Here is a 27,058-nt window from a genome sequence, read left to right as displayed (position 1 = left end):
TGAGAAGTTTTTTTTTTTAATGTGTGAAACATATTACCTTTATAATGTTAGGAAAACATCTCTAGAGCTGCTGACTGGTTTTTCCCTCCCCTCATTAATGAAGACAAGTTATTGGACAGTGAGTAAGTAAGTTCAAATATTTAAATAAGAAGACACAAGGTAGGCTGGTTTGCTGTATGTGCACAAGTACGGAAGCCACATTTAGCAACATGAAAATGGTCTTGAGGGCATCATTCTCTACTGTATTGTAGACAATCAGCCTTGTACTCAGCGTTTCTTGGGAATTCTAAGAAACCCAAACATCAGTGAAATTTTCAAAGCTTCTGTCCACCATCTTGATTCAAAATGGCATCCACCTGTATCCGAGCATAGAGGAAAACCTGCCCCTTCATCACAGGAACTATCATGCAAAATTTGGTTATAGTATCTTAAGAGGTGTCCAAATGCATAGTGAACAAACAACTTCCCAAAATACATGATAGAAGTTAACCAGGACTCAGCCTGCTCGAAGCTTCACAAAAGAAGCCATTGTGGTGCAGTGGTTAAAGTGCTGGACTAGGGCCTGGAAGGCCAGGGTTCAAATCCCCACTCAAGTAATGAAGCTCACTGGGTGACCTTGGGCCAATCACTGTTTCTCAGCCTAACCTATATCACAGGGTACTGGGAAGAAGAAATGGGGAGGGGGAGACCCATGTATGCCATTTGAAGAAAGGTAGGTTACAAGTGGAAGAATAAATAAAATGTGTAATATATAAAAGTTGCATAAGCGTCTCCCATCATGCATGAGATGGCTCTTACTTTCTGGGCAAAGAGACTCCCACAAATGGGCTGTATGAGTTAATGCCCATCACGCAATCCAAAATATGCCTAAAGGACAACTTTCTCAATCAAGAAACATCACCTTTCCTGCTCTCTAGATCTCAGGGGATGGTAGAGATGGCCACATCCACACCATACTTCTTCAGCGCATGGTTTCTCCCAAAGAATCAAGGGAACTGTAGTTTTACCCTTCACAGAGCTATAAATCCCAGCACCCTGAACAAACTATAGTTCCCAGTTTCTTCAGGGGAAGCCACGTGCTTTAAATGTGCTTTAAATATATGGTGTGGATATGATCATATTGTGGCATGTCCTTAATCACAGTTTAAAATGAATAACTTTGTACACCTCCCTCTCGAATGTGAAAAACACCACTTTGACCTTAGCTATGGTTAATGCTAATCTGGGTTCACTCTTACCCAGTGTCTGAAGCTGTCCTGGTTAAAAGCAAACCCTGGTTAGTGTTACCTTGGTTACCATCATTGTCAACATAATCCTTAGCTGTGTTTAAAGCTTGAAGGGGATGGGAGAAAAATTCACTCTAGAGGAGAGGGACTGAGGGGGCTGGAAAGAGAACAGATGATCCCACTGCCCATTTTGATTCTTTTAGCCATGGTTTAGAGATAGTCTACATCCATCCTACCGGGCTCCTACTGGGAGAAAGGGCAGGATATGAATAAAATGGAATAAAATAAAATAAATAAATAAATAATGCCTTTATGGAAAAAATGTCATAAGGATTTCATCAATAGCACCAACTAAGGCCAGGGGAAAAGCTGTTATAGCAATCATTCAGAAGCCATGAAACCTAAATAACCAAGATCCTATAATCAATTCTATGTTCACACTTCTTGCCTTCCCTCTCAAGTCAAAGGTCAGCATCAAGCCAGTTGCTGGTAGAATTTAGTAAGTAAGTAAGTAAAATCTTTATTACGGTCCAAGACCAGCAATTATAGTTACAAGATAAAAATGTTTATGTTTTTAAATTTAAATTTTAAGCTTTTAAAAATTGTTTTAAATATGTGTTTCATTGTATTTTATTGTATTTTATGTTGATTGTTGTGAACCGCCCAGGGAGCTTCGGCTATGGGCGGTATATAAATTTAATAAAATGAAATGAAAAAACGAAATGAAAGACCTCTGGGTATCAGAGAACACAGAATCCAATACATTATCATCACAATACAGGGACATTGTTAACTAAGTCCACATACTGAGCTAGCTGGTACCTTAATCTAGTGCACAATGCATTAAATCCCTCCTGCGAGCCATAGCAGCTACGCAGAATGAGGCAACCTTGGCAGTGGTCCGGGAATCTGAGTCTGCCAGTAAGTATTGCAAAATTGTAACCTCTGAGCACGAAGAACAATTGGACAGAAGTGGGGAAATGAGCTTGAGGAGGAGCTCGGAATAAAAAGGACAGTAGAGCAACACATGGTTCACAGTCTCCACCACCTCTACTCCACAAGGGCAAATCCGGTCACGATATGCAACACCCTTATATCTACCCTCCAATAGTGCCGAGGGCAAAGTATTGAATTGTGCTAGGGTAAAAGCTCTCCTAAGTTTCGGGGTAGGTAAACGTGAAATGTAAGTAACAGGGATACAAGGTTTAACATTAATAAGACAGTGCGAATGAACTGCAACCAGGCTCAGGTTGTTCTGAAATTCAATATCTTTGAGGCATTGGATAATTGTTGTTTTGGCGGTCATATAGCCTAAGGCCCCAATCGCAGGAAGTGAGAAACCAAGAGTTCCAAGTTTATTGATCATTTCTCGCTTCCACTGAGATTGAAAGGTATCCTCCAAAGTTAGTGGGGCCACTCCTAAGGGTTGAAATAGTAACTTCAGCCAATAGCTGAATTTTAACATCCAAACGCGGGTCTCAATCAGAAGAGCACCTAGTTCCAAGCGTAAAGTCACATTGGGGACACAACTTGGGGTGCCTAGAACGGATTGTACCCTCTCCAACAGTGAGTGATTACCTCCACTGCAAATTTGGATCCCGTAGAGAAGTTGGGGGAGCACCTTGGGTAGAATTTAGTATCAACAAAACCAGCCTGCTACAATGGAATGAATTCTATACAACTGTGTTTCAAGGTAAACTCGCTGTCTGTACACTCTCACAAACTGTAACTGTCCATTAAAATGTTTTTTTGAGGCAACGTCTAACTCAGAGTGAAGCTTTACTTCCACCACCCTAAAATATCTTTTGCAGAGAGGAATGTCGGCACAAGGCCACTCACAGTACCGCGAATTGAAGGAAATACAAAAACATTTTACAAAATACCAGTCCAGTTATGAGCACATAAAGTTGCCTTGTTTGTGGTAGTTGTTGCAAAACCTAGGGGGAAAGTAGTTAAATCCAGTGCTGGTCACTCTTATCCCAATTCTTATATTCTAGCTAAACATCTGCCATTGTGATGGGTTAACCATATGCAGAGTGAAAGGCCTTTTGTTTGCAAGGACTTCTGCAGAGTATAGTTTGCGGATAGGCATATTGAAGGGATAGCCAATGTAGTGACTTCCAGATGTTGTTGGACTACAACTCCCATCACCCCTGACCAATGGCCATGCTGGCTGGGAGGACTGATAAGAGTTGGAGTCCAACAACATTGATTCAAAGTGTTGGTTCTTACCTATAAAGCCCTAAACGGCATCGGACCGCAATACCTGGTGGAGCGCCTCTCTCGCTATGTACCTACCCGTTCACTACGCTCGACGTTGAAGGCCCTTCTCCGGGTCCCAACTCATAAAGAGGCCCGGAGATCAACAACTAGATCTAGGGCCTTCTCGGTGGTGGCCCCCGAACTATGGAATGCCCTCCCAGACGAGATACGCCTGGCGCCTTCTTTGTTATCTTTTCGGCGCCAGGTAAAAACCTACCTTTTCGCCCAGGCTTTTTAAACATTTTAAATTTAATTTTAAACCTAATATGGATTTTAATTTATAAACTCAATGGCAATTCTATTTCGGATTTTTATCATGTTTAATGTTTTTATAATTGTATTATATTTTTCACATTTGCTCATATTTTAATTGTGATTTTATTTGTTGTACACCGCCCTGAGAGCTTTCTGCTATAGGGCGGTCTAGAAATGTAATTAAATAAAATAAAAAATAAAATAAAACATTGGTGCACCCAATTAGGGCTGGCCAAATGGTGCCTCTGTCAAGTGGAACTTGCTTAAGCGACTTCTTAGCAGATATATTTTGGGGAAATCCCATCATTACTTTGCACAGCCTTAACTATGAAATTTTGGGAATCATATATTTAATCTTCTTGGTTTTCAGGATGCACCGTAATTGCTGCTCAAACAAAAATGGCGATTTTCACCCGCAAAGCATACTTTGGCCTTTCACAAGTTCTCTCTGCCTTTTGGCAACTTCACCGCATTTCAGCCCGCAAGGAAGCCAAGCCTGCAGCCAAGTTTGCAAGAGAGGCATGACATCAGTCATGTCTGTAAATACCTTTGGATCCATTCTGAGGAAGTTGTGCGGGCCCCTGCTGCTGAACGTTGACCTTTTAATCGTCTTGCTGTGATGAAAGTGGTAATAGTCTTCCAGGCTCCCAATCTGTAACAAACAAATCCCAGAAAAGTGTCAGGACAGAAGGCAACTATGCGTGTAAGGAACAGTTGCTTGTTCTGTCACAGCTCACTAGAACAGGAAGATATCCAGTTCAATTCAAAGTGCTGCTTTTGACCTATAAAGCCTGATATGGCTCAGGACCCCAATATCTCAAGGATCACCTCTCCCTATATGTACCAACCCAGACCCTGCGCTCGGCATCAGAGGTCCTTCTTTGTGAGTCCCCTCCGAAGGAGGTGCAGAGAGTGGCAACACAAGAATGGGCCTTCTCAGTGGCGGCCCCCTGGTTGTGGAATACTCTCCCCAGGGAAGTACACCTGGTGCCATCATTATCTATCTTTAGGCACCAGACAAAAGCATTTATCTTCTGTCAGGCATTTGGTTCTTAACTTTGGAAGGCTTTTTGAGGGCTTCTGTTGTGCGGCCTTCACCACTGCCTTATGTCCTGTTTTGTTTTTAACTTTTTTTTAACCTTTTACTTTTTTAATTTTTTATTAACTGTATGTCACTTTGAGTGCACATATTTGTGCAGAAAAACGGCTAACAAATTTAATTAATTAAATAAATAATAAAATAAATTTAGGCAGGAAAGTTTCAAAAGGCAACCAAATATACTTGTTTCATACAGCTAAGCCTCTTGGACATTTGGATACTAAACCAGAAAGGGTTAAAAATGGCCTATGCAGAATCAGACTGAGGGTCTATCTAATCCAGCTTTGTCTCCTGCCAGTAGCCAACCAGATGTCACTAAGAAGCTCACAAGCAGAGCAAGATGAAGACAGCCCTTGCAAGTCGCATGTGCCCCCCAAAAACTGGGTATTGAGGTCATTGATGGACTACATCATCCTTCATCATCAGCCATGCTAGCTGGGGCTGATGGGATTGGGAGTCCAACAACGTCTGGAAGGCACCACGTTGGCTCTCCCAGCCTTAAGGTTTTCCATACTTCATCAAAGAACGAGGTTTCTCTGAGCCTCCCAATACCTCTCCTCTTCTGTATAGATGGTGTCATTTTGGCTACATAAGGATCAGCACTCAAAGAATGAGTTAACTATTAGTAGGATACTGCTTCCGAACATGGAGGTTCTATTTTAGCATCATGGTTAACGAGATAGATCAGAACTATTCTCAGTCTGGAACCTCCTACCAATCAATTTCAACAACTCAATTTTCTAGTAGTTCAACCTTCGATAACTCTCCAGATGTTTTGAACTAAAGCTCCCATCAGCCCTAGCCAGGACACTTCACAAAACTCTCACTTATCATGACAGGAACAAACCTAGTCCTTTCCCTTGGATTCACATGCTCCTCCCCCCCCTTTCTGGCACAGCTTTTGATTCCAGTAAACTACAATTTAGTATTGCATGCAAACTACGAACTGTGGTTATTCTTAACTATAGTTTGCTAAAACAAGTTAGCTTCACAAACTATGGTTTGAAGTTGACTTGTTTCCAGTAGTATAGTGACAAATTCAGAAGTGCAGAGTCCCTTCATGATAGTCATGCCACTCCCCCTCACACGGTTGCTCTCTGTCGTCATCTCCATACTTTTCAGTCGTTCCCACATGCACCTTCTTCCAAAACAACAGATGTCCCTAGGAGCCAATAAGCATGAAAGAGTAATGTGTTAGCTACTGAGAAGAGTCTTCTTAGTGGCTGACTCACCTCCTTTCGCTTTGATTGGCTTCAATCAACAGAAAAGGACAAGGAGCCATGTTAGAAGATTCTTCTCAATGGCTAACACACTCTCCTTTCATGCTGATTGGCTCATAGTGTCGTGAGCCATGCTAGCCAGGGGTCAACCGATGCACAGGAAGGGGGGTAGACTTGGACTGGGATGTCCCAGCCAGGGAAGCAGCCCCCACTCCGGGCATTGACAGGTCATCTCCAGCCATCCCAGACACCCCCCAAGAGGGACCGGACCGGCCCCTTACTCCTATTTCACCAGCAGCCAGCTCTCCTCCCATAGACGAAGAGGACGGGACTGACACTGAGACCCTGCCTTTGCCCAGGTCCAGGAGGCAGATTCAGCAGGAGGGGGGATGGAGGGGGGATGATGTCATGAGCCATGCTAGCTGGGTGTGGACTGATGCACAGGAGGAGGGAAGGAAGACTTGGACTGGGACTCCTGGCCAGGGAAGGACCCAGCGAGGAGTGGGGCATCAAAGCAGGCCCCACTCCAGGCGCTGACAGGCCATTTCCAGCCATCCCAGACACCCCCCAAGAGGGACCCTTGGACCATCCCCTTACTTGTCTGCCACTGCTGCCACCACTAGACAGCTCTCCCCCCATAGAGGGAGAGGACAGGACTGACGCCAAGACCCCACCTTCACCCAGGTCCAGGAGGCAGATGCAGTGGGAGATTCAACAAACCCAGCTCAGGAGGAGTTTGCTATTATGTGCCCGCCTCCAACCATGACTCAGGGTACATGCAAGCGGGAACCGGGGGGAGGCACCCAGGCCTACTTAAGCTGGGTGAAGGGGGAGGGTTAGTTGCTGAGTCAAAGCCTTTATGCCGCCAAGTTGTGCCTAGTTAGTTAGAGAGGGATGCTAAGTAAGTAGGTAGATTCATGAAACACACTGAACTGAAACTTACTTCAATAAAAGAAAAAGCTACAGCCGTGCCTGAGTTCCTCGAGTTCGGGAAGAACACATAGGATCAGGGCCGGCTCCAGGAATGCACGCATATCTGCCATCAACTAAGATGGCGGCAGGGGCTTCAATACCTTAGGGAAACCGTGGCCACCATCTTCATTAAGGGCAATGGTAAAAGACAGCAGACAGGTAGGTGGGGGGCGTGGGGGGTCCACAGATCACAGCAGGGGAGCGGAGGGGCAGCTGAGGGGCCCCCTGTAGCTCCAGGGGCCATCGGGTCAGTGCCCCACCTCACCGCCCTTTAAAACCGGCCCTGCAAAACAGCCTCCAGAATTAGATAGGTGATGAGAACTTGGAAACAAAATCCTCAGGAAACCATCTGCCCTCCACAGGTACACAGACATAAAACAGACTAAGAGCTGTGAGACTTTGCAACGGTAGCAGCATCTGCTGCACTTATTGTGACAAAATGTGCCATGAAGAGCAGCCACTGTAGAAAGGATGCTCAAGGTCTTCAAATACTGGCAACTGCAAATATGTTACTTGCCAGTGGAGACAGTGAATCTGGGTTTTAGTCTAAACTTTCAAGGAACTGTCCAAGTTGCAGTGCCCCATTGATATCAGAGTACCAGTCTTCACAGTTTCCAATTTCCCTCCAATCATTCCATGGTTTAACTAAGGGCTGGGGAACCTTTGGCCCTCAAGATGTTCTTGGACTCCAATTCTCATTAGCCCCAGTCAGCATGACCAATGGTTAGGGTTGATGCATCTGGAGGGCCAAAGGTTCCCCAGTCCTGGTTTAAGAGAATCAAGCTGTAAACCTAATCCCATTTACCTAACGGGAATAAAGCCCATTGAATTCAGTAAGACCTATTTCTGAATGCAAATGGTTAAGCTTGCACTGTAAATCACAAATTTAACTCAGTGGGGAGAAAAACACAGGTATAGGTCAGAATCAAGCCAAACACAGTATTTTCTTTTTTAAACAAATCAAGTTGTCATGAGCCATCCTATCTAGAGCTAACACTCAATTAAAGAAGCCTTAGTTGATTAATCCATTAACACTCCTATGATTAATCAATTAAACCTGCACAAATCTGTATTGAATTAAATAAACTAATACTATAGGAGAAGAATAAAAAAAATTAATACTTATTTTTAGATTTTCATGTGTGTTGCAACAGGCATCATTTTAGAGGACTGGCGTCAACATCACAGTCTTTTCAGAGCCAGGTTAAGACCTTGTTTGCTCAGGCATTTAAAGTCTTCATTTATATTGGCTTGGTTTGCACGTCACACTAAGTTAAAGAGTGAAGGTTCCCGGAAAGGAGCAAGGTTATAGCTCGTGGTTAGTGAGGAAAGGGGCTTAGGCAAGACAAGCCCCAGTTCAGACAACATGCTAAGTCAAACCTTGGCTTACCTTAGCATAGCAGCAAAAAGGACCAAGGAGAAGCAAGGTGGCTGCAAGCTCCTCTCATGCAGATCCATTAAGCCAGGGATGGGGAGCCTCAGACCTGGTGGGCAAATATCGCCCTCCAGGCCTCTCTATCTGGCCTTCAGGACTCTCCCCAGGCCAGACCCTCTAGTGCCCTGCTTCACATCCTCCTGGAGTGTTTTCCCCTGGCTGGAGTGTGTCCTTGAACTCTGATAATGCTGCTTGCTTGTCTGGATAGAGTGTAGGGTGGGGTGGGGTGTAGAAGCTGGTCTACTGAACAAAGTTACAATTCACATTGATTGCTCCGCCCACTTTTGCCTCTGGCCCTGCCCACCACTGACATATGGCCCCCAAAGGTTGCCTAGAAAAGAATGTGACCCTTGGGGTGAAAAAAAGTTCCCCACTCCTATGCTAAGCATAGTTTGGCTTAATGTGACATGTGAACCAGGCTAATCCTTTTTGTGGTCTTACTTCATCCCATTCATGGTTATAATTTATGTTTTTTAGGATGCAAGTAAGACCCACTGAACACATTGCTGGGAGTGCTTTCTGAGTAAACATGTGTAGGGTTGCACAATTAATCATTTCAACGTTATCTTTTTATCCTGGGCAGGCGGGACTGTTCTGAATTTTAGGCTTGTTTTGATAGAATGTTTTAAAAATATTATATTGGATTGTTTTAACGTTGTATGCCACTTAATGTTGCAGCATTAGGTGACTAAGAAATTTAATTAATAATAATAATAGTTACAATAAACAGCCTTAAATGAGTAATGTTTTATTGCATTAATTGCTCTTTCCCAGGGGAAAAAAACATTATTTTTACTGATGTTTATATTGGGATCTTACACATTTCGTTATCCAGTCACCTGATGAAGAGCACAGTGCTTGAAATACACTGAGATTGAAATTTATGCCATACACTCTAATAAAGTTTGTCTCCTGCCTATGTTGTTTCTGTGCTTTTTCCTATTATTTAACTGAGAGCGGGGGGTATCTCATTTATTTATAGACTATAGAACCATAGAATTGGTTGGGATCTTGGATGGGATTTTGGAGATCACCTAGTCCAGTCTCCCAACTTATGTAGGGTCTAAAACGTGGGGTACAAACAACAGTATCCCTGGAAGATGGCCACCTACATCTACACCATACATTTAAAGCACATGGCTTCCCTCAAAGAATCCTGGGAACTGTAGTTTGTTAAGGGTGATGACAGTTGTTAAGAGACCCTCTATTCCCCTCACAGAGCTTGAATTCTCAAGATTATTTGGGGGAAGCCATGTGCTTTAAAAGTATGGTGTGGGTGCTTAAATACCTCCAGTAAAAGAGAAACCAGCCCTTCTTGAAGCAGACTGTTTTTAAAACAATTGATCTGATTAATCTACTAGATGTTGCAGCTCTAATCTTTTCACAATTCCTTTCTCTGACTCTAAAAATGGTAACGAGACCAATCAGAGTGATAGCCATGTTGCTTTCACAAGAAAGATTGTCTGCCCCAGCTTTATCCATCTCTGATATTTTTTAATTTTATTTTATTTTGGTTACATGGCTGTCAGAAGGCACCTGATCATTTAAAGTACGGTGCTCTTCCTTTAAGAAACCACATAAATTTCAGAGACTTCAGTGGAGATAGAAGACAATTCATATGTGCCAAGAACCATCATTATATAGTGTCAGAAATGAGTCTGATTCTTGCTTAGACTTGGCTTCACCTCTCTGGAAAGTGGAGACTATAAATAAGGAAAGGAACGTCTATATTTAGCCTGCAGGATGGAGCATAAGGAGTAGTAAAAACCAAAAAGAAAAAGAAAAAAAAAGAATGAGTTAGGAAAAACAAAATGTGCCAGTGACTTCAGATGGATTTATGAAGTTGCTTTATACCACATCAAATCAGTAGGCCAGGGGTTCCCAAACTGTGGTCTGTGGACCACCAGCGGTCCACAAAATTCATCCAGGTGGTCCATGGCATGTAAACTTTACATATTCATATTGATTTAACTGTATTTTTATTGCTTCTTTTATTTCTTACATTGTATTTTATTGTATTACAATCTGAATCCTAGATATTTCTACAGAGAATTCTATAGAATGCAAATTGTAATATACTATAAAATACAACATAAGAAATAAAAAGATGGAATAAAACAACAATTAAAAATCATACAGCATCTAGGAGAGCACATTACAATTGTTATAACAGGCAGAAAAAATATCATGAAGTGCTCTGCCAAGACCATCAGCAATTTTTAAGTGGTCGATGGGGGAAAAACAGTGGGGACCACTGCAGTAGGCCATCTACCTATTTCAAGTGGCAGCAAGTTTCCAAAGCTCCAGGCAGAGAATGTCCAGCAGTACCCAAGACCCTTTTTTACTGGAGACACCAAAAATAGAACCAGTGACATTCTGCATGCAGAGCATGTTATGCTCATTTTACTGCAACAATAGGGAACCTGTGGCTTTCCAAATGCTGGAAGGCTAAACTAGAGGATGGAATGTTGATCTTAAGGCGATCATCGATAGGGATGTTGGATAATCCTCATGAAAACAGAAATGGGAGCAGACATTGCCAATGTTCGCTTATACATCCCATGTATGGGACGGAAATCAATCTAGCAAACATGATCAGTATTCCCTCTTGTTGTTGTTTTTCAGTCTACAAACAATATGTAACAATACGTAATTGATTATGGGATTTTTCTCCAATTTGCATTACATTTCCTTTGCACTGAAATGAATGGTGTGCAATAACATAATGAAAATGTAATCAATTACGTAATTACATCATGCAAAACTTTGCCATAGAAGACAGCAAGATTAATAATGTAGTTTTTGTCAGAAGCTAAACTGCAGCATAACGGAAACAGCAGAACAGAAATCGTTGCCTTCTCACATCCCTAGCTATGAAGGAGCAAAGTTGCTTTCTGTGTATTTCTTAGACTTTGTATCCTCAATGCCCTATTCCAGCTGGACTGAGAGTCTGCAGAGCGCTGCGCAGTGCATGAGAGAAGCAGAATATAACCAGCATCATAAAGTGCCTAGAGGCAGTAGATATCAGAGACCCAACTTACAAGCATATGTTCAGATTCTGAGACTACAACACCTACAAGAGCTCAAATTAGATGTAACGTCATTCATACAATGAACAATCCAATTTTGCAGCAGAACTTGCAACTCTAAGTGGCACACCTGCTTGCAAGCATCTTCAGTTTTGAATACTGAAACTTGCTGCTCTACTTCAGGAGATTCCCAGTGGCCTTCACCCTTCCCAACATGTCTCTGCAGGTTTAATGGCATCACTTCCATACCACAGTATTGCTGTAAGTTTTGATAGGCTGTTGTTTCACTCACTTGAACCTGCAACTGGTATAACCTGTTTCTGCCTTGCACCAATTTAACATGATATTTTATGATGCTTCAGAAAATCCATGCATTTCAGTCAGCAATATTTTGTCAAGTCATCTGTTTACGCCTGCTTTTGCTATCCTCAGTTTTGTGTGTTTATCACTCACTTTTGATTATAATAAAGTTACAGACAGGGATGGGGGGAAATGATTCAATTGGCATATAAGGCCAAATGTATTAAATTTGCACTGTCCAAAACAACATGAGAAATGAAACTCATCCATTCTTTGAAATTCACATTTATTCAAATTTTGCAATGCAGTTCCCCAGCCACTGTTTACAAAAATGTATACGTTAGGGGAAAGTGTACATCAAAATTAATATATGTGTGAAAATAACATGTAAAAATGCACTATATGATGAGAAATGGCTTGCAACAATGTGTACATTAGTCAAAACTGCCTACAAAAATGTGATGATTAGGAGAAATTCGCACTAAAATGCTGGAGCATTTTCATCAGGATTTTTTATTGAAAACAATCACAAATTGCTGCAGAAAGGTGGAAAACTGAGTTTAAGACTGGAAAAATGAGAAACTGAGAGAACTGAAATTGACAGATCTTTCCATCCCTAGCTACAGATCAGGGGTGGCTAAGCTTTTCAGCCCAAGGGCCACATTTAATCCTCTGAAGGGCCACATGCCATTGGTGGGGATGGCCTCATACACATATAGACCATACACTTGCCACACTTACAATGTGCACACACACAGAGACAACCTTAGACCCCTTCGTCCCTACTCAGATCAAGCACTCCATGAGGGAGGGGACAATGGGATTTACAGAAAGCCTTCTGATGGCCCCCTCTTCAATATACTCAGGAAGGAAAAAAACTCCAAACCCAGCAACCCTTGCCCCGTCCCCAGTGAAGCAGAATGCGGAGGGACGTTTAATAGGGTCTCATCCAGCCCAGCAGCACCACCATTCCACTTCTTGTCAGGAGTAAAACCAGCACTGAAAGAGGTATCTCCATTTTCCTCCACAGTAGCATTGCAATGCAAACAGATTGGACCACTCCAGAAACAAGAAAGAATGCTCTGATGTTTCCCAAACCAATCTTAAAAATATCACAGCAAATCAGCCTTCCTGTTTCCAGAGTGCTCTGACCATTTTGCAATGGTGGTGCAAAGGGGGACAGAGGTGCCGGCCCTGCAAACAGGTTGAACCCTCTGGAAACAGAAAGGAGCCCTCTGATCTGATCTGATGTTTCCAGGAATGGCTCTGGAAACATCACAGCAAATCAGAGCAATCCTTCCTATTTCCACAGCACTCTGGATTTGGTACCGAATTTTCCATTCATTTATTCTCTATCATTGCAGATAAATTTTTTATGTAGTGGCTATTTTCTTAAAAATGTGTTTTTAAAAATCTGCCTCTAAAATATTGCTTTTAAAAAAAAAAAATTACTGCCTTCAAGTCGATTCTGACTTATGGCAACCCTATGAATAGGGTTTTCATGGTAAGTGGTATTCAGAAGAGGTTTACCATTGCCTTCCTCTGAGGCTGAGGCAGTGACTGGCCCAAGGTCATCCAGTGAACTTCATGGCTGTGTAGGGATTCAAACCCTGCTCTCCCAGGTTGTAGTCCAACACCTTAACCACTACACCACATTGGCTCTCATTGATATTAAGAATGATAATTTTATTGATATTTCCTTTCATTTATCAATATTTCTTTACAAAATATCGATCTTTTCCTTTCAAAATATTGATATATCAAATATCATATTAATATCAATATTTTTTGCAAGGTGGAAAAATGCATCAGCAAAAGCTGCAGCTAGTAGACAAACTCAAATCAGCCTGTTAGGCTGACGGAATGCTTTTGAACCAGTACTGCCATTGCTAAAACACTGGATCTCATTCAGCATCAGTTTCGCTATTACACAATTTCACTGTCAGTAAAAAGGGGTTTGCAGCAGCCATCAGAAACATTTGGTAGGCCTGATCAACCCATGGGCTCACCATCTGATACACATATTTCAATTTGTGTGTGTACTTCCACTATACTATATATCTGACCAAACTACGTCAGATGTTTGCAATTCAAATACATCTCCCTCTTACTCTCTCCAGCAGCCATCTCCAATCCACACTGCTGGGTAGCGATTCCCCCCCTCTGCAGTATTACCCTCCCCCTGCTGTGAAGAGTTTACATTTTCCAGTCTTTATTATGTTCATTTAGTTCTAACCTCTAAATCTAGTTCTAATCTGCAACCCCTGGGGTCTTCATTTTAAGTATAAATTAAATTCATAAACAAGCAAGGCGAAGGAAGCACTTTCATTCCCCACCACCCGCAAAGAGCAAGGCGGTCCCCTGTGTTTGTCATTTGTAAAATCTAAACGCAAGATTTGAAATGCATCACTAACAAAACAGCAACAGGAAAATAAGCAGCTGTTGGGGCAGAAGAAGAAAAGGGATTCAAGGCCAAAAGAAATGGGGGGGGCAAGTTAAACTATGGAAATACAGTTTCCTTCAGACACGGATGTCTTCAACAAGCTGTCAGTCTAACGGACAGATGAAATCTTCCTAGGATGGTTTCTTGCCAGTCCAGGAACACACATTTGGGAAGTTATCCCACCTTAAATGGTAATAATTTCCAATGTCTGTCTAGGAATCATCCTTCCCTCCGCCTCCCGACATCTCCCATCTTGCCAGCCCAGGAACACGCATTTGGGAAGTTATCCCAGCTTAAATTGTAATAATTTCCAAAGTTTGTCTAGGAATCATCCTTTTCTCCGCCTCCCCTGACATCTCCCATATCTTACAATCAGGTGGGGGGAATGTCAGGCCTGGAGGCCAAATGTGGCCCTCTAAGCCTCTCTATCTGGCCCTCAGAATATTTTGTAGGCCATGCACCATCGTTAGACACTATTTTTAGAAGACATGGCAATCAACATTACAGTCTTTTTCAGTGCCAGGTTAAGACTTCCATGGCTGCTCTGGCATTTTAAATCTTCATTTATATTGGCTTGGTGGGCACATCACACTAAGCAAAACTGTGGCTTAGCGGGGTTGAACAAGTGTGTGCAGACTCCCAGAGCGGAGCACGGTTACAGCTCATGGTTAGTGAGCTTAGCCACAAGCCACAGTTCAGATGACATGCTAAGCCAAGCCTTGGCCTAGCTCAGCACAGCACGACAGCAAAAAGGATAAGAGAGGAGCAAAGTTATTGCGAGTTCCTCTCTGGGAGTCCACTCATTCACACAGAGCCTTTAAGCCAGGAATGGGGAACCTCAGGCCTGGGGAACAAATGCGGCCCTCAAGGCCCCTCAACCTGGCCCTTGGGATTCTCCCCAGGCCTCACCCTCCACTGGCCCTGCTTTGCATCTTCCTTGAGCATTTTTGCTTGGCTGGAATGCATCCTTGAACTCTGATCATGTCTCTCGCTTGCCAAATGGAGAAGAGAGAGGAGTGTGTGACTGCATGGAGACACTAACCTACTGTACAAAGGTAAAATTTACATTAATTCTTTCAGCCATGTCTGCCTCTGGCCCTGCCCACCACTGACATGTGGCCCTTGGAAGGTTGCCCAGAAGAAAATGTGGCCCTTGGGGTGAAAAAAGTTGCCCACCCCTGTTGTATATATTCCATACCTCAGGATTTTATTTATTAAATTTATATCCCGCCCTTCCGCCTAGAAGGTGCGCAGGATAAGAGTCAATGCAATCAGATCAAGAGTGTTGGGTCTTCCCCGCTCAGCTCACCACTACCCACTAGGTAACATCTGAGAAGCTGCCTTATTTGTCTATCTGGCCCATTACTGTCTGCTCCAGCTGTGGCTCTCCAGGGTTCAGACGGTTTCACGAAACCCTACCTTGAGAGATGCTAGGGACTGAACCAGGAACTTCCCACATGGCAAGGCATATGCTATATCATTAAGACATGTTTCTCTTTCCTCCTCCTCCTCCTCCCTCTCTCTCTCTGGCTAACTTACCTTACAGGGTTGTTGTGAGGATCAAATGGGGGAAACCACATATGCTGCCTTGAAGCAGCACTTTGGGGGAAGGGTGGAATTAAAAAAATGAGATAAGACAGACATTTCTCCCTCCTGTAAAATCAGTGGTTTTCAGACTTCTCACAGTAAAGGGAGGGGGAACCTGTGGCTCTCCAGATGTTGCTGAACTACAGCTCCCATCATCCCTGATCACTGGTCCTGATGGCTGGGGCTGAAGTCTCCTGAAACAATCCCAAAGGATGCAAGGGCTCCCTGGCCTCCAACGAGGGAGTCTTTGTCATTCACTGTTACTAAAAACTTGCTATCAGAACTGTAACCCCAAGAGGGCAAGACAGTATGGCAAGGATGCACACGCAGGTCCTACAGAGTTGGCTCCTCCCTTGGCAACTCCAGCAGGACAGTTCACTTCCGCATCCTTACCCGGAGCTTCATAGTGGCAAATCTTTTTTCTTCCTCCTGTTTTCCCTCTCACACGAGCCGAGCAGACCCTCACAGCAATGAAGGCAGAGGCCGTAGCGAGTACAGAGGCTTCTGCCTGGACTACAACGCCCATCAGCCCCAGGCAGCATTGCAAATGGGCAGGGACAATGGGAGTTGAGAGTCCAAAAACATCCAGAGGGCCACAGGTGGTCCGCCCCTGCTTTAGACTTAGTCCCCTCCTTGATGGCCAGCCCTTCCATTGGACAAATTGCCACTTGGCCCATACATTTAGCAATGGAAGGAAACACTGAACTGATAGCTTCTGTATTACCGTCCCCAGCAGCATCACCAGCACTCTGGAGCCAGAAGCCAAGCACAATCTAGAAAGAAACAGCTATGGGAAGGTTTGGCACTCTAAATTTTCATCTAGGTTCTCTGAACGAGGGCCTGGCGGTATTAGCAGCATAAGCAATCAGCAACGTTAATATTCATTTGCAAAAGTGGCAAATAATGTTACGCTACTACAGCAAAAGCCAAGACACCAATCAGGCTTTTAACTTGAACCAATCTAGATTTTATCATTTCCATAAAGTGCAAAAGTCCCACTTTCCCCTCTCTTTCCCCCCCTTTTTTTGCCTCAATTTGCATATTTCTGCTTTGCTGTCACAAAGCCCCAGATTGGTGCTGCTGGGCTGGGGGTGTTTATGTCTGCTGCAAAGCCTGTCTCAAAACAATGAGAAAGTGTTCTTTTGCCTTGCAATGCCACCGTTTGTACATAAAGGGTACGGATCACACGGTTGCTGTGGAAACGGGGCCCTGCCAATTCCATCTGACCAAGTGTTAACTGCCAGGCGCTGAAGGAACCATTCATCACTATTTAGTGAAACTGGACGAAGGACGTTATGCATCACTGCCCAGCTGAGCTCAAAAGAAGTCATAATGGAGAATGATGGTCTACAAGTTGGGGGGCTTCCACATACTGTTGGCAACAGAGGCTGGAAAAGGGAGAAGGGTATGGAGGCAGGAAAAGATGGAAGTTTCCTCACTTGTGCCCACTAGACAGTTTTTGGGACTCTGGCCCACATTATGTCCCAAACCTGAAGGAGTGTTCACACATTACATTCAACGAGTGTACAATCTGTGTACCCATGTACACAAACAGTCAAGCTGTACACTCATACAGTTATTCACACGCAACATTAATGAGTGTAGATAATAGTTGAGCTGTACAAGTTGCCAGGAGTACATTCCTTCACATTGGCGCCTGTACATATATAGAGACAGCTTGTACCTGTGTTCAGTGTAACGTGTAAATGAGCCTAGGACCTGAAATAAATAAGGCAGGGATTTTGGTGCCTGTCACCTTGTTGTTACTTATGGTTACATTTACACCCAATCTTTCCTCCAAAGAGCTGAAAATGGCATCCATGGTTCTTCAACTCCCCATTTTATCCTCTCAACCCTGTGAGGTAGGTTAGGCTGAGATACAGTGATTGGCCTAAGGTCACCCACTCAGCTTCATGGGTTAGTGGAGATTTAACCCCTGGTCTCCATGCGCCTAATCCAATGCTCTAAACCCAGTGCATTTTGTGTGTGTGTGATGGTACTTATGCTGGCCATTTTGTGCAGGCACCCACAATAAGAGTGCTATCATATCTCCCCTCAATCTTCTTTTCTTAAAGCTAAACATGGCCAGTTCTTTCAGTCTCTTCTCATAGTATAAGTACCGACACTTCATTTTCACACACACACAAAAAAAGCATGATCTAAACCACTATAATACACTGGCTCTCAATGTTACAAAATAAGGCAAGCTGCCATTAGAATGGCTTCTCTGTCAGACTTGCTTGCTGGTCTAAGTAACTAGGAGGTTCTGCTGTAGCTACTTTTTGAGCTAGTTCCTGGTTGCCTTTGCCTTGGTCCACCTCTATCGCACCTCAGCTTGATAGGAGTCATGGAGGATAAGGCTATCAATGGCTAGACAAAATTAATGAAGAATAGACAAATTCGTGGAGGATAAGACTATCAGTGGCTACTAATCCTGATGGTTGTGTTCTGCCTCCACTGTCAGAGGCAATATGCTTCTGAAGATCAGTTGCTGGAAGGTGAAGGAGTAGAGAGTGCTCTTGTGCTCAGGTCATGCTTGCGGGCTTCCCACAGGCATCTGATTGTCCCCTGTGAGAACAGGATGCTAGACTAGATGGGTCACTGGCCAGATCCAGCAGGTTCTTCTCATGTTCTTATGAGTCAGGTCCAACACCCACCTGGATGAGAGGCAATCATGGGAACCACACCCCTAGACATGCAGATGCCTGCCAGTCTCATTCAAGTGTGAATCACCAACAAATTGAGAGGCATGGAAGTGCCACTAGACCAGCCTTTGCCAACCTGGTGGCCATGCCAGCTGAGGCCGATGGGAGTTGTAGCCCAAAACATCTGGAGGCCACAAGGTTGCACTGAAACCTAGAGCAGGGAAGGGAAACCTGTGGCCCTACAATTGCTATTGTTGGATTCAAACTCCTGTCCACCCCACCTAGGGGTGGGATGATAGGAGCTGTGCTTCAGAAATGCCAGGAAGGCCACAGATTCTCCACCCCTGCTCCAGAGTGATTGCACATATTCTTTTTGGAAGAAAATAAATACCTGATTAAGATGAGAATTATCAACACCAATCTAGTCCTCAAAGGGAAAAAAAAGTGTATTGAATAGAAGTAGATTGCATGATGTGTAAGGAGATCCCTGCTAGATCAGGCCAAGGCCACATCCACATCACACATCTAAAGCACTCTTATACCACTGTAGCTTGTTAGGGGGCTTGTTAAGAGACCCCAATTCCTCCTCACAGAGCTATAACAGGGGAATAGGGGTCTCCTAACAACTCTCAGCACCCTTTACAAATGACAGTTCTCAGCACTGAGGCATGAAGGCCTTCTCGATCATCCCATAGTGCAGGACACAGAATAATGGGCCCAACTCAAGTTACAGGAAGTCAGATTTTGGCTGAACATCAGGAAAAACTTCCTGACTATTAGAGTGGTACAACAATGGAATCAATTACCTAGGGAGGTTGTAGGCTCACTAACAGTGGAGGCATTCAAGAGGCAGCATACCTGTAGGCTATGCTTTAATTTGGATTCCTCCATTGAGCAGAGGGTTGGACTCAATGGCCTTATAGCCCCTTCCAACTCTACTATTCTATGAACGCGATATTCTCTCTCCCTCTCCCTCTCCCCCCCCCTTTCACAAACACACACACTTTGTTAATCCCCAGCAGCTCCTACACAGGGGCATTTTGCCTCTAAATATGAAGATTCTGTTCACCTATCCACATCAATAGGCTTTCTGCACTTAGATCAGCCTTGGAGGTAAGGTCACAAAAGTTACCTGCCTACAAATGCATGCTGGTGACAAGAGGAAAGCAGGGATGTGGAACCTCAGGCCCCGCAAGCCAAATATGCTTCCCCCCCCCCCGGCCTCTCTATCTGGACCTCAGTGCTCTCCGCAGTCCACACCCTCTCCTCAGCTGCATCCTCTCTCTCCAGCCATCACCGACCCTACATTGTACCTTCTTCCCTAAGTGTTTTTGCATGGCTGGAACCTCAGATAATGACTCTTCCTTGCCTGGATGGAGGATAGAGGGGTGTGTGTTTGTCTAGGAACTAGCCTACTGTACAAAAGTAAAAATTCACATTCACTGCTCCACCCACTTTTGCTTCTGGCCCTGCCCACCACTGACATGTGGCCCCCAGAAGGTTGCCAAGAAAAGAACGTGGCCCTCGTACTGAAAAAGGTTCCCCATTCTGGGAGCAGGAGAAGCTCACTCCTTTGCAGCCAGCATGGAAATGAGGCTACTATCAAGGAAGGATGCTAGAAAGCTGCCTTTATACCGAGTCAAACCATTGACCCATCTAGCTCAGTACTGTCGACACTGGCGGCAGCAGCTATCCAGGGCTTCAAACAGGGATCTTTCCCAGCCCTACTTGAGGATGCCTAAGTTTGAACCTGGGACCTTCTTCATGCTAAGCAGGTGCTTTACCACTGATCCACAGCACTCAACCAATGACCTTTCAATACCTATAACAAGGTAGTAAAAAAGTTTGCTTTCTACCAAGCAGACTGGTAGAGATGAAACAGAGTAAACTATCCCCCCTTCTGCTACCCTGCAGTTTCCACGCTAGTCACGGAGGAAAATACTTCGATTCTTCTACTATGGAAACCAAGCTGAGGACTCTTCCACCATCTTGCTCACTCCCTGCATGCAATTCCTGGTTACCTTTGGCTACCAGACACGTTGTTAAATGCAAGCCTGAGTTAGATTTCTGTGCCCAGTTAGGTCAGAGGCAAATAGCACAGTCCAAAGAGAATGGTGAGAGCCAGTGTGGTGTAGTGGTTAAGGTGTTGGACTACAACCTGGGAGACCAGGGTTCAAATCCCCACACAGCCATGAAGCTCACTGGGTGACTCTGGGCCAGTCACTGCCTCTCAGCCTCAGAGGGCAATGGTAAACCCCCTCTGAATACCGCTTACCATGAAAACCCTATTGATAAGGTCACCATAAGTCAGAATCGACTTGAAGGCAGTCCATTAAAGAGAATGGTGGTGGTTTCACTGTATTTTTATATTGTATTCTGCCATATTTATTGTATGTACGTCACCTAGAGTGGCCATTGGCCAGATAGGCGACACATAAATTAAATTTATTATTATTATTATTATTATTATTATTATTATTATTATTGGTCCCTAGAGCAAGCAGACATAGTCTAAATCAGGGGTTCTTAACCATGGATGGGCTTCAGGGGGTCTGTGAACTGGGTGCAAAAAAATAAATTTCAAATGCAATAAAATTAATTGTATTTATTTATATTTGGGGGTCCATAGCTTTCATTGGACTCTCAGAGGGGTCTGTGACCCCTAAAAAGGTTAAAACCCATTGGTCTAAAAGAAGCAGGCAAGAACAATCTATTCAACATCTTCTCTCATACTGAAGATCCACAAGAGTTTTTATAAAAGGCTAACAGAACTTCTATTGGATCCCCCGGTCACCTGATTCCCCCTGGGCTGCCTGCCTGCAGTGTTCATTCCCACTACTGTCAGGGGGATCGCTGTAGAGGGCAATGCTGATGCCAGTCAATCCCTTCAGCTTTAAGCTGTTTCGATAGTATAAAGATCAAGGCAGCTGGACCCTACTGGATACAAATATTTAGCTAAAAAAAACCCTGTGATGTCCACTTTTCTCATTAACGTTGAACAGATTACTCAGGTCCACCATGACTAAATCCAAGGCCATAGGCCCTCACTAGACCATGCCAGAGTTTTATGAATAATCACAATTAGGGATGTGCTAGAATTCTGCCCAATTCGGATTTGGTACTGAATTTTCCATTAATTTGCTTACTTTCTATTGTTGAGGATTGGATTTTTATGTAGTGATTTTCCATGGTTATTTTCAAAAACCTTTTTAAAAAAAACAACCCACCTCTAAAATATTGATATTAACATGATTTTATCAATATTTCCTTTCATTTCTCAATACTTCCTTACGAAACAACATTTCAATTTAAATTATCAATATTTTCCTTTAAAATTATTGATATTAATATCAATATTTTTGGGAAGGGAAAAAGGGATCAGTAAGTGCAGCATGTAACTGATAAAGAATGAACTCGAATTGATACCAACAGAATGCTTTTGAACCATCACTGGCCAACGGATCCCATCCCTAATCACAATTCTATTCTGCCTAAGGGCAACATAAAACTGTCCCCCCCCCATTTTATCTTTTTCAAGAATATTGCAAAGCAGCTCGAGCTACTCAGCCTTTGTTATGCTTGTCAGTTTTGTGGATGTGTGGGGATTTAAACCCAGGTCAAGCCCAACACTCAACTCCATGCCACACTTACTGTCAATTTCCCCCTGCAATGTGGGTCACTGGTTTTAAAGGAAAATCTCCAAGTTAAGCTTGAATCCCCATGATACTTTTTTTTAATATATTGCACTACTCTTAATAGATTTGGTTCTTCCAAAGGAGGTTTACAAAATTAAAAGGATTTGGCATCCCTTGCCTTGCACTTCTGCACCCAAACATTTAGCTGAATTATAATGGAAACACGGCTGAAATTTAAAAGTCAAGCCAGAATTTATAAGCGATCCTTTTTAGCACCAAGACAAATTGCCATGCCACCTGGGCAGACGAGCGGTGAACTGTGAAACAGCACGGAGCCTGCAAGGAAAGCAATAAACTGGGATAACTAGCCCACACCAACTCACACACACACCAAGAACTTCCTTCTTTGTAACTGAAGGGTATAGAAAAAGATTTAGGAAGTATTGGGGAAGAGCCATAGCTCAATGGTAGAGCATCTTCTTTACATGCACAAGGTCTTGGGTTCAATCTCCAGGCACGACTAGGAATGCCTCTGCCAGTCAGTGTAGACAATATTGAGCTAGATGGACCAATCATCTGACTCGTTTTCAGGCAGCTTCCTATGTACTGACAGAAGCAGAGTTCAGCAGGCAAAGTCAAAAAAGCACTGCAAAGGCTTCTTAAGGCAGGAAGAGATTGTGTTCTGCAGGATTTGTATTGATAAAAAACAACGGCAGACCACTGAGTTAAAGGCTACACATGCAAGCAAAAAGGATCATATCGCCTTCTGCACAGGACCAAAACTATTGCCCTTTCCTACTATTGGGACAAGATTTGTGATGCAAAGAAAAATTCCATTTAGATTAAAGCTCCCTGCTCTTTACTGGTTTCTGTCACGGATGAGAACACTTCATGTGGAAACACTGCAAGATGCTATGGTTTAAATTACAAAACAGCTTATCTATAAACTCTATTTGATTGCTTTTGTCTGTAGTTTGCATGCAGTTGCTAACCATTGGCTTCCCCCCATCCCAGCCCCAGCCCTTCTTCAAATCCCACCGGAAAGCCAGTATACATTACAACCCATAATAACTTACATTTGCCCTTGAGAGAACAGATTGCATCTTCTTTTTTCTTTTTTTAAGCACACTTTAAAAAACTCATAATTACAACCTTGTTGCATTCATTACAGCGTGTTAACCTAGATACATTTGTGCCGGAGTGTAGTCCTCCAAGGTCGAGGCGTCATAGACCCTTTATTTTTTTGGGAGGACAGTTCTAGCCAGGTCCCCTTATATGAGCCAATCAGCATCAAAGGGGAGTGTGTTAGCCACTACGAAGAGTCCTTGTCCTTTCATGCTGATTGGAGCCAATCAGAGTGAAAAGAGGTGAGTCAGCCACTGAGAAGACTCTTCTCAGTAGCCAACACACAGCCTCCCCTTTCATGCTCCTAGGGACGTCTGTTGTAGAGAGGCATGGACTCAGAGACAACAGAGAGAGCAAGGATGCCAAGGGAAAGTGGAAAGGGGTGTGTGGCCTTGAGGGGGCATGGTGTGATATCATGAAGGGATCCTGCACTTCTGGATTGCCACTATACTACTGCATTTAAGAGATCCATGGAACCTCAGCAAGACTGGCACTGGACTGGGACAAGAGGAGATGTAATGCACAGCTAAGCAAGGCAACAAGTGGTGGACAGTGGAAAGGATCATGAGTGCAGGTGACTTAAGAACATAAGAGCCTGCCACATCAGGCCAGTGGCCCATCTAGTCCAGTATACTGTTCTCACGGTGCCCAGGCTGACGCTCATGGGAAGCCCACAAGCAGGACCTCAGCACAAGAGCACTCTCCCGTCTTGTGGTTTCCGGCAACTGGTATTCAGAGGCATATTGCCTCCAACAGTGGAGGGAACATATAGCTTTATCCACTTGAAAAAAACTACAAGTGAAGACACCCAATAAATAAGAAACAGCAGCAGTTCCATAACAACAATAAAGACTGCACCAAACTCCCAAACAGCACAAGAGAGCTTTCCTTGAGCTATATTCCTCCTTGCTCCTGTGTCTCAGCAGTATCACTTTAGGCCACAGTTTGGGGGGGGGGACTCACATGATCAAATGTGCCTCCATACAGAGCACTTCCCTGTAGTCAGAAAGCAGACTTTTCAGGGAGAAGGATTCTAGCCTAGCCTTCCCCTGACATGCTGCCCATGTGCAGAGAATTGTATGTTTGTACAGAGAAGGGTACATTCCATCATCCAAGTGCCACATGTAGACTCAAGTTGGACAACTTAGACACAGATTTACCACCTCCATGAGAGGTAGCCATGAAGCCCACTGGGTGACCTTGGGCCAGTCACAATCTTGTAGACTAGCGTACCTCACTGGGTTGTTGTGAAGATAAAATGGAGAGTTGGAGAACCCATATACGCCACCTTGCATTCCTTGGAGAAAAGGCAGAATATAAATGCAATTATAAACAAACAGTGGCGTTTACTATCTCTTAAGCCAGCAAGTGCATCCTCCTTGGTAGTAGCAGCCCATCAACCCATTAGTCTTGCCTTCTCACTGCATGCCTCTCAGTGCAGCCGTTTTCTGCTCCTCAAACTTGCTCCAATTTGAATGCAACAAAATTAACTTCCCCGCATGGAGATTAACATGTTAGGGAGAAGGCTAAGCTAGGGCCCTTCTCCTTCACCCTTCTCTGAATGCTGGAGAAGGAGAAAGGAGGCAGGGAACACCACAGATGCAGTGTGCGTTTTTTCGTTGCTGTGAAAAAACAGGGGATGCTATTGGGCCAGTTGAAAGGGTGTGGTGGGCCCATTCCAGCCAGCGGGCTGCCAGTTCCCCACCTTGGCATACATGGAGGTGGGAAAGATGGAAATCTACTAACACCCAAAGTGATCTCCATCCAAGGCAGGCCCACCCACAATATTCTGTTTCAGCCTTTCCTAACCTTTTGGTCCCCAGATGTAGCTGGACCACAATTCCCATCATTCCTGACTATTGACTATGCTAGCTGGGGCTGATGGAAGTTGTAATCCAGCAACATCTGGGGACCCAAAGGTTGGGAAGGGCTGAGCTAGGTTAATGTTTCCTGGGACTCCAACATAAATACCGTGAGCTTCTCTGCAAGGCAAGGCAGCATCCACCCCAGTTTCAACAAGCGAGAATTCCACAAGGCACACCCAGCAGCTGATGGGGTAGTTCCTCTGCCACACCCAATGAGATTTGGGTACTTTATATGAAAGGGATGTGCTCTCTCTCTCTCTCAGGAAACGGAGGAATATTTAGTCCAAGGGAAACTGCTGGTATAATCTGAGACAGTACCTAGGGCTCTCGTTATGTGAAAACTCACAGCTTTCATATCTCCTGGCGAGGCAGAATCAGTCCAGAATTTGGCAAATTTTGCACTGCTGAAATTTGCTGCCCCACTGTCTTGTCTCCATCTTCCCTGAAGAAATGGCGGCTGCCATGACAGCAAGCCACAGCAAAGTCCTTTCAGGTGAGTGGAGACCTTTCTACATACCCACTGGCAAATTGGCAAAACCGCACAAAAGGAAGGGTTATTTCCACATGTCCACTTGGGGGTGGAGCGTCCACCCCCTTGGCTGCACTCCCACCTGAGTGGAATATGCTGTAGGACAGCTTTTCCTAAGCTTTTGGTCCCAGATGCTGCTGGACTACAATTCTCATCATTCCTGACCATCGGCCATGCTGGCTGGGGCTGATGGGAGTTGTAGTCCAACAACATCTGGGAACCTAAAGGTTGGGAAAGGCTGCTGTAGGAGTCGTGTGCACAGGGAACCTTTCTCAACCCGAGGACAGCGTTGCCTTCTGGAAGTCGTCTAGGAGGATTGCTTTTTGCCACTCCTGCTATGTTACTTCTCACAAACCCCTACAGTAGGGGACAGCGAACTGGCAGCTCCTGGGCCAGATTTGACCCCACACACACACAGCTGCCAAACAAGAAGTGAAAGCATTATTCAGAGAATGCAGGCAAGACTTCGCTGGGCTTTGCTGGCAGGTTGTGTACATTTGTACGCATGTAGTATTTATAGTTTTGACCCACTCTCTTCCCACGCCTTCTCAGAGCGACCATTTAGCTTTGCTAGTTCTTGACTGAGGTCCAGTAGCAGAGATGGGGAGCCTGTGGCCTTCCTGAGATGGTTGGTCTCCAACTCCCATCAGCCCCTGCCAGAATGGCCAATGTTCAGGGATGACGGGAACGGCAGTCCAACAGTATCTGGAGGGAAACAGTTTTCCTTCTCCTGCTACAGGCTCCATAGCTGCTGCATCTGAGGCCTCTGGGGCAGATTATCCTCTCTGGAGATCATTATCAGGCAGGTGTGGAAACCAGGTCCGAATAGCTGAACCTTTAAAAAATACTGGACTTGAAAAACAGGAGAGCTGAGGAAAAATTAATTTAGGGTTGTTTTGTTTTACTTCTTGCCTCGGTTTTAAAGATGCTTTAAAATACCATAGCATGAGAACTAGAAATTTGATTCAATTTAGGTGGAGCCTGAAAATACACAGAACTCTAGGAAAGGCCACCCAAACACTTAAAAGTGTCACAACTGGACTGTTCCACTGTCCTCATTCTGATTTCTCTGCCTCTGTTGTCTTTTCCGCACCTACTGAAGACCCTCCTCTTTCAATAATCCTTTTAAGTAGAGGCTGTATCTGTGTTGGAATCGTTTTTAACTATGTTTTTGTTTTATTTTCTTTTAAAGTGTTTTTAAGAAGTTTTGTTTTTAAAATGTTTTATAGATGTTTTTAGTATTTTGTCATTTGCCACTTTGGGCTCCTTCTGGAAGGAAAGGTGGGATATACATTTGTTATTAAATACCCGAAGGTCTCCAAGCAACTTACAACAAACAAACAAATAAACAAATAAATAAATTTCTCTTTCCCCCCCCTCAGCTGTTCATCTGATCTCTCTCCTACTTTTAGTTGACATCCTGCCCCCTTC

The 27,058-nt window shown here is 44.0% G+C and overlaps 1 protein-coding gene across 4 annotated transcripts in view; it reads right to left on the bottom strand.

The window, feature by feature from the left end:
* The window catches only part of PCSK6 (proprotein convertase subtilisin/kexin type 6), a 136,168-nt gene that overhangs the window by 93,544 nt on the left and 15,566 nt on the right, over positions 1–27,058 (bottom strand). For all 4 annotated transcript variants that reach the window (XR_009758923.1, XM_061594919.1, XM_061594918.1 and 1 more), the window contains one exon: positions 4,291–4,395. Coding sequence is in view for 3 of the 4 variants with exons in the window: in XM_061594917.1 (XP_061450901.1) it covers positions 4,291–4,395 (105 nt within the window). In the remaining variant the exon portion in view is untranslated. The remainder of the gene's footprint in view (positions 1–4,290; positions 4,396–27,058) is intronic.

Source organism: Rhineura floridana, chromosome 14 (genome assembly GCF_030035675.1).
Source record: "Rhineura floridana isolate rRhiFlo1 chromosome 14, rRhiFlo1.hap2, whole genome shotgun sequence".
NCBI classification, from domain to species: domain Eukaryota; kingdom Metazoa; phylum Chordata; class Lepidosauria; order Squamata; family Rhineuridae; genus Rhineura; species Rhineura floridana.
The sequence above is the reverse complement of the archived record's forward strand: the minus strand, read 5'-3'. Positions and strand labels throughout refer to the sequence as shown.